At 43.4% G+C, this 8,650-nt stretch overlaps 1 protein-coding gene across 1 annotated transcript; it reads left to right on the forward strand.

Moving 5' to 3' along the window:
* Positions 1-729: 729 nt before the first annotated feature.
* On the forward strand, positions 730-7,269 carry SNTN (sentan, cilia apical structure protein). The gene is made up of 4 exons (XM_008643625.2): positions 730-3,997; positions 4,601-4,635; positions 5,413-5,552; positions 6,970-7,269. Exons 1-4 carry the CDS (start codon positions 3,888-3,890, stop codon positions 7,126-7,128), a joined length of 444 nt encoding a protein of 147 aa, XP_008641847.1. The 5' UTR covers positions 730-3,887; the 3' UTR covers positions 7,129-7,269.
* The last annotated feature ends 1,381 nt before the right edge of the window (positions 7,270-8,650 follow it).

Raw genomic sequence — 8,650 nt, forward strand, 5'->3', positions numbered from 1 at the left:
CATGGGGGGTGGAGTGTTCAACTTGTACTTGTGAGCAAAAGCACCTGCGCTGAGATAGGCAGATGCTGACGCAGCTGTAATTTCATGAGAAGTTTGGACAGGGAGAGATGAACCAGATGAGGACTTTTGCTCCAAACGGGAAAGGAGAAAATCTCAGTCCCTAGAGATGAACCAGATGAGGACTTTTGCTCCAAATGGGAAAGGAGAAAACCTCAGTTCCTAGAGATGCTCCCAGAGATAGTCCTAAAGATGAAGATGAGGAAGACCCTTTGCTCCCAGGGAAGGAGAAGGGCCTCTGTTCTTAGAGATGAAGATGCTCCCAGAGATGGGTGAAGAGAACTTTTATTTCTGAACGGCTCAACCTTAAAATTTGTACCCCAGTAATTTCAAGATTGGACCCTCGAAAGCAGTTGTGGGAAAAGCTGCAAGTCGGGGGAAGGGACTCACATGCGAGCAAAGAACCAACCCAGGCAGCTGGCTCGTTGTGATAATGTTTTCATAGCATGGGCAAGAGAGACTCCTCTTCCTAAATGAACTGAAAAAGGTTATTATGGAAGTGGTAAACAGACTGAACATCTCAAGGGCTGTCTTTTTACATTATCACTGGGAGAAGGGAGAAAGGTGGGGGGAGGACAAGTGTTCTGAAGGTGTGGTATAATTTTTTTTCTTCTTTTAGGTCTGTTAATAAACTTCTTTATATTCTTTCAAGTTTGGTGCCTGCTTTGCGTTTCTCCTAATTCTTATCCCACAGAAGGTAAACAGTAATGAGTATTTTGGACCAAACCACTACACACAGTTAATATGACAGACAGATTATGAACTACTGAGTAAAAGCTGCCACATATTATTGCATCCTTTTCTGAAAAAGTTCTCATATTGCACCATATCATGTCACAAGCATTTAGTCTTTTGTTCACTAGTTCTAAGATAGATTTGAGTCAAAATTCCTTATGTATGTGAATGGATGGTCTACTTAGCTTGTTCCCTCCCTAACGTAACTATTCTTTCTTAAGATTTCTGTTTATTCCCTGCTTCTGCTAAACCCAAGAGCTTTTTCTTTTGGAATTCTCTAACATCAGCAATAATCTGTATTTTGCTATTAATACCTGATGCTGATTATCCCATCATTTGTCAATGCCATCTATCCTTATTATGAAGATCTTAGCATTTCAATATGAAATTTTAATAGTTCAGTGGCGAGGCATCCCATTTGTTGCATTTAGTTTCTGTTCTTACATTTTCATTGTTGTGTCCCCCTTTAGTGAGATTTTAGGTTTTTAAGAATATAGCTACCTTTCTAACATCTAAATGTCGTATAATAAAACATTTATTGGAGGAAAAATTACTTAGCAATAGTATTTTCAGGATTAAAGACCATCTAGTTCTATCCCCCCTGCTATGGGCAGGGACACCTTCCACTAGACCAGGTTGCTCAAAGTCCTATCCAGCCTGGCCTTGAACGCTTCCAGGGAGGGGACAGCCTCAACTTCTCTAGATGAAGAGTTCAAGCTATTACCTGCCTGGGTGCAAGTTACCAGCTCTTCTCCTGCAGCTCCTGAAGGATTTGCTGGTGAAATGAAGTCTGAGAGGCCAGGAGGTGGGAATGCATCTCCTGTTTCAGGTATTCCCTTGTGCCTGTGTCCCTCTGATCCTGCCCACTGTGGGCAGGCCCTCCCCTGCCCTGCCCAGGGTCATCTCTAAGGGAGTCAGGGCTCTGTCACACACACACGTTTCACAACATCAGCCTTCTTGAAATGCAAGAAGCATTTCCTTAAAAGAAGGAGGGGGAGAGCTCTGGGAAAATACCAAAAATGAAGCAGAGGCTGTGACTTTTTGCAGTGGCAATTATTTTAAGTGAACTGCCTGTAAAGATTTTGCAGTTTGAAGTGGCAGGTTGCGTATTTTGTGAAGACAAGATTGTTAACATGTGAAACATGCTAAAAATTGACCGATAAAAGCACCTGGATATTTCAAACATAAATAGTGTGTATCAAAATATCTACAGAGCAGATGGCCTGACTCCCCACACACCTTGCTGACCAGAATACTCGAGCAACACACACAGCCAAAATCTCACTGTCTTCAAAGCTGATCATCTGCAAAGGCAAGGGTTATCCTCATGCTACCCTTTATCTGTCAGGCACAAACGCTCCTGCATACACTAATTAGTGTATCCTAGAGGGATAATGAACCCCAGGTTTGTTTGAACTTGTTACTACCCCAGCAAAGCAAATCACCTGTTCTAGAGCTCAGGCTCTCAAACGTTGGGTGAGATTAAAACAACTGTGAGCTGAAATGCGATCTACCGTGGAAAGGTTCCAAAACATAGAGGGCTGGGTTTGCCAACCCGCTCACAGTACCGCCTGCCACTGATAAACGGGCAACTGAGTCTGTTTCTCACTCTCATTTTTTACCTTGGACGCTAAGACCAGACATACCCATTCCATGGATTAACCGGGATGTAAGGCTTTTCATGCCTCGTGTAGTTCAACAGATGTGAAAGGGAATTACCACTTCAACATGATATCAAGACTATTTTTTTTTTTTTAGCTGATGGCAGATTACTGAGCCTGAATTCTTGTTTCATTTTAGTGTGTTAATTGATGGGATAATGAGCATTGATTATATGTGTTTTGGCTTCTCATTGCAATTACAGGCTCTGTTTTATTCATGAGCCAGTCCTAAAGAATGCACTAGAGATCTAAGACAGCTTAAACCTCTCAGAAAAAGGCTCTGAATTGTTTGAATAATGACACTCTTAGATGGAAAATTAAAGGTTCTCTTTTCCCATGCTTTTTAAGATAATTAAAATCCAGGAACAGTAAGGTGGTGAACATCCTTATTCATTAGCCTTCAGTAATTTAGCTTCTACTAAATGAGGAAAACATTTTAATTCTCCAGGCCATCTGTTGCAGTCTCTTTTGTGTGTCCTGTTACATAAAGTCTCATCATGGATAGTTTTAACATCAGTATTGTATCCTTTCACCAGGAATGATGAGCTGGATGAGGTAGTTGAAGTGACTACCTATTAACAGACCACCCTGGGATTAAAGCAGCTGCTTGGTCTTTTAAGTTGAAGTTATCCTGTATAGACACCTCTAGGCAAAGGGTCAGCAGAGAGGAGCCCCTGCATGGAGATAGGCAGTGTGACAAGCTGTGTTTTCTAATAGTGATATCCATGCTAATAAATAACAAGAGTTCATCGGAGCCTTTCCAGTTCCTCTAATGTGTGACTGCTCTCCCATATGGCTCTGTGCTGCTTTTGGAAGCAGGTGCTGCTTTTGGAAGCAGGCACTCTCCGTTCAGGTAGGAACTACAGCAGAGGCTCCATGCTGGATGCTGCTTTGGAAGTGGTTTGGAGGCAGAGCAGGTCTCTTTGCACTGTGATGGGGAAATAGAATAAATATTAGAGTAGGAGTGTGCTTACCTAGGATAAATGCTGGATCAGGAACTGGGAGATGCTTAGATTCTGACTCAAGCTGTAGGAATAACTCACTTTATAGCTTGGGGCAAGTTACATTATCCCACACCGGGAAAGTTTCTCATTAAAATTATAATTTGTATAGATGAATGGATGCAGTGTCGAAGTTATTCCTGATGCAAAGTTACATCCCCAGAGGTCTAAGAGGATCCAGGTTCCATTATGAGTTTGGTTTGTTTCTGTCAAATTCTCCTGTAAAATACAAGCCCCACTACTTGCCAGCCCAGCAGTGCCTTCCAGGGGCTGCTGTAGACCGCTGTATTTAGCTGGCTCCACGATTCCCAGGTAGTGTTTACATTATTGATAGGCATTGCTCCAAGCAGGCTGCTTCCACGGGGCAGAGCTTAAATCCATCTGCTTGCTATTATTCCCGTTGCTTGGAGATCACAAACACCCTCACCTCGAGATGTGTGGCTGCAGAACAAGTGTTCCCAGTATAAAACAGGATTCAGTCAATCAGCCAGCTCCTGCTTCCACCAAAAAAGACCCTCTGGCTGCTGCAGGCATGCCCAAGGGGTAAGTCATCGCTTTGTTCAGGCATCTGGGTGATGTGCCATTTGTCTCAGAACTCATTATCTGGATGCGTTTGTCTCTATCACATGCTCTGTAATTAGTTTCTAGCAATTCAGCACAAGGTAAGCAGGTTTTAGGTTTTGATTGAAAGCCGGGAGGTGCTGCTCACAAATGTGAGTCCTCCTGGAAATAAAAGCTATGTGCCTGCTCCAAACTGAGAGGACTGGTGAGGAGGGGATGGCAGACCCCTCTGCATTTTCCTGGGAATGGGTGTAAAACTGAGAAACTTCCAGGACCTATTTCATGTTCTGAAGAAATTACATGAAGTATGTTGCAATGTCCCTCACTTAAAAATAATAATCAGCTTTAGTAACAACTCCAGGCTACTCACTTAGGTGAGGGATTAGAAGCGGTGTGATGTTCTTGTGCTGCTTGTAGAGGCCATTTTCCTTTCCACTGTGAAGGAAAGGCAGTCTTCCTTGGGGAAGCCCTGAGTTCCTGGGGGATCAAATAAAACAGAAATGAGCAAGCTCATTCATGGAGAAATTAAATACCCAACACAATTTACCGGGTGATAATTGTGCCTCTCTGCTTTCTCACCACCAGCGTACCCATAGCCAAGCAGCTGACATCAATACAAGGTAAGGGGATCCCTTCACTGTCCCTTTGGGGTTCAGGTCTTTCACAGCCCACGTGCAGAAAATTCTGGTGATGTCACAGGGCTGCGCAGGCTGTGCAGATCCTCAGCTGATGCAAGTCAGGAGGGTCTCATGGGTCCCTGTTCCAGGTGCTCCTGTGTTGTCACATCTCCTCTTCTGCTTGCCTTTTCATTAAAAATTACAACATAAATCATCTGTATAATCTCTGCTAATAGAGGCTTGTGAACATGCAGTCTTTTGGAGTCATGCATGAGTGGGGGGAATGAATCCAGCCAAAATCCCAAGTATGCCATAATGCTGAGGTGCAACACTAATGCTCAGACATGGACATTCCTGCGCAGCCAGCTTCCCAAATGGGCCATGTTTTCCCTGATACAGGTCTCTGGGAGTCCAAATGCATCCAGGAGATGGTCACCATGGCCTGTCCCTGTGGTGTGGCAGGTCCTTGCTGGATGCCCAGGGTCAGGATGGACCAGATGGGTCTCAAGCCCCACACTGTGTCACAGCCCTAGCTCTGAAGGAAAGCTTCCTTCAGGGTATGGTTCCATGGGGCATGAAGCGTGTTGCTGGCCCACTCCAAATAAAATCTGGGCCAGATCCTCTGTGGGTATAAACAGTTTCAGTCTCATTAACTTTAATGAAACTAAACAGATTTCCATCCACCCAGGATGGTTCTAACAGATTCCTTTCAATTTTATCTCAAAAGCCTTTTTTTTTTTTTTTTTTTTTTTTTTTTGGATAAACTTTTCCTCCCTCCAGCCCTAAGAAAAGGCTCAGACCTTGAAAAGGCTTTTGCTACAGCAGCTTTGGTGTATAACAACTATGCTGACCCCAAGGGCAAGCTCAGCAAAGCTGAAACCAAGAGCTTACTACAGTCCCAGTTTTGGCATGTCATACAGGTGAGGGGGTTTGCTGAGTGGGTGGCACTGGGACAGCCCTGGCCGGGCAGTTTGGGTGCAGGAATGGCAGCTCAGGCTCCATCCTGAAGCTGGTCAAGCATCAGTCAATGGGGTAATCCCAAATGAGACTTTAGGGATTTGGTACAAACATATTCAGTGACTTAGTTGCTTTATGTTGAGCCTGTGTCTAACACATGACCGAAGGAGGGGGACAGCAATAAACCATGGCCGATGCCTGGTTGAATTTGTTTAAAGAAAACAGGGCAATTGCAAAAAAAAAAAAAACCCAACCAACCAACCAAATAAAAACCCTTGGATGATAGCAAGAGGCTGTATTTACGAAGAGAAGAAACCTGTGGCATTTAATAAGGTGTTTGGTGGTTTGCCAGAGCACTGACCCAGTACTGAGAGCCAGCCCTGTGCCACGGACCCATGGTCACTGAGGTGACTGGTGGGGTTCCTGGGAGAGAGGGGAAAAGTGAGGAAAGCCCTCACCCACCTGGCCAGGTATGGTGAAAAACAGCCATAGCAGCCCTTGTGGCTGTAAACTTCCTGCAGGGTTTTTTTTTCCCTCCCTAAATTAAAAAAAAACACCAAAGCAAAACAAAAATTCCCCCATTTTATCAAGTGGTAGGCGAAGAAGAGGACTAATAAAAAAGAGCTCAATTAAGTAAATGAGAGAGGTAATACCTTTTCTTCCAAAAATAACAAAATTATGACTGGTTGGGAAGGGGAAATTGTCACCAAATTAGAAACTAGGCACCTTATTGAAAAAGAATTGAAAATATCAGTAGCTAATTAAACTTGGGATCCTGAGATGGTTTGGGAATTATTAAGCTAAAAAAACTATCCTGGAACTCCAGCGAGGTTTTTATGTAAGGAAATGGGAATAATAGATATGTTACAGAATTTTAATAATCCATTCCAACAGGAATGTCCAACAAGACCAAGAGTAGCAGTACTAACGTCATGTCTGTAAAATCAACAGTTTCTGAGACCTTCACAATATATACTTGTATATATTTGAATATTAAATTTAGGAGGGTTGGTTGGTTGGTTGTTTCCTCCTCCCAGTTTTATCAAGACACAGGACTCCCTTTTTTCCCAGCAGTTAGCAGCTATATCATCATTGTCAGATTTTCAGTCGTGATTAGCTGTCTTTTAAAAGATATGTTATGGATTCTGGTGGAAACTTTGAGGACTGGTTGTTCCCCTTTCTGATTGCAATAATATTTCTGATTGAATTTCTTTGTATACCTCTAGAAAAACTAATAATGTGGACATAACAACCTGAATGGGAGAATAGAAAAATACATTAATACTTACATAGGTAGATGTCTTTTTTTTTTTCTAATGATGAAATAAAAAAAAGAAGGTCATGCTTAATTTTTTTTTTTTCATTTAAAAACCTCCCTAGGGCCAAGAAAACAAACCAAAATACCAGGAAATAATTTCCTTCTTGGATGAGGATTCAGAGAACAAAATTGATTTTGAAGATTTCATGTTCTTGTTAGTCAGTCTCACTTTAATGTCTGACCTTCTGCAGGAGATCAAAAATGTGACAACCCCTAAATGATCTGTGATTTTAAAGAAGAAATGGCTTGGCACTGTATGAAGAAAGCATGAGGGGGCTACACACAGAGGTACCACTGTGTGCCTGGTTGCCCTGTGCTGGTCCCTTTTAAATGGAATAAAGTCATGTCCAAACCTGGTTGAACTTACTCCTCTCTCAAAACACTCCATGAAGTTGGTGCTCAGGGATTTGTGTCCACTACGTTTGTGCTTTGGGAGAGTGAGTGACTGGCTCCTGCTGGGTCCAAGACCAGTGAACAGCTGGGAGCAACCCCCAGCCCAGTTTAATGCCAGGGAAAGGCAGCCCATTCTCTCCCAGACCTCTCCATCCTCTCCCTACAGTAGTGTGGGAGATGATGGAGAGACAGCTGCCAAAATGTGCAGCCCCATCCCTCGAGGCAGGGCTGCCCAGCTTCCCGGGTTCTCCCAGTTATCCCAGGGAGCTTCAGCCCTGAGCACAGCGTTACTAGTGATGGATTTCACACTGGTCAATGACCACAAAATCTGTTGCTGTCTTGGGTAAACATTGATTTTAGCCTGTGTGGTTTCCACCCCACCATTAACCCCACTGAAGGGAGCATTTGTTTACTTTTCTTTCCTCCTCCAACTGCTCTCTTTGTTTAGAGATCACAATGGAAGGAATTTCAAGTCAAACATTTGCAGGGCATCTTTAACAGTGCTGTGCTTATATGACCAGGGGAATGGCCCAAACATGCCAGCCAGTTGAATCTGCTGTTCCATGAAACTGTAAAAAGCAGAAACCAGATAAGAGGTGGTCCAGACCAGGGATGGTGAGAAAAAAGGGTGGCCAATAAATTGTCTGTATTGGAACAGAGCAGTATTGGTTAGGGCCAGAGCCTCAAATTAAATGCTGCTCATCCTAATATTTGGTTTGATTCCTACCTACAAAGTCCTGGCTCAGAGCCAATATTTATCCCGCTGTGACATCCCTTTGGGACACAAAAAGCAGTCTCACGCCCCAGGAACAGAACAGCCTCTGTAAGGATGTTGTAAGAGCCTACCAAGATGAACGAGCCAGCAAGACATTGGAGCCTTTTTATTTTTTTCTTCCTTGCCTGGAAAGGAGAAGACAAGAATGATTTAGCTTTGGTGCATGAATTTCTAACAGGAAGGGATCAAACCCTCTAGTTTTAAAAGAGGGAAGTTAATTCCAGCTGAGTAATGAGATTTTATGTCCTTGACATAAAAAGGTTCTTAGTGTTTCCAGGAGCTAAGAGGATGTTTTGTGATGGATTTTGATGTGAAGGAAAGACTGCAGTAGAAGACCAGCAGCCAATTGTTTGGAGAAGGAAGGTCTGTGCCTGTGCAGTAGGGGATGGAGCTGAAAGAAGAAATGCAAATGGATGTGGTGGGTTTTGAAATGAAGCTCAGCAGGTAAGGTGCTGGGTTTGGACCTCAGCCAGGACATGGCCTGGTCTGGAGGCTAAACACATTCACAACTGGTCCTACTACAAAGAAAACCTCATATTAGCAAAGCCCCTTCTGTCATGGTGGGTTGCAAGAAC

This window comes from Corvus brachyrhynchos, unplaced genomic scaffold, assembly GCF_000691975.1.
Source record: "Corvus brachyrhynchos isolate BGI_N302 unplaced genomic scaffold, ASM69197v1 scaffold91, whole genome shotgun sequence".
Lineage (NCBI taxonomy): Eukaryota > Metazoa > Chordata > Aves > Passeriformes > Corvidae > Corvus > Corvus brachyrhynchos.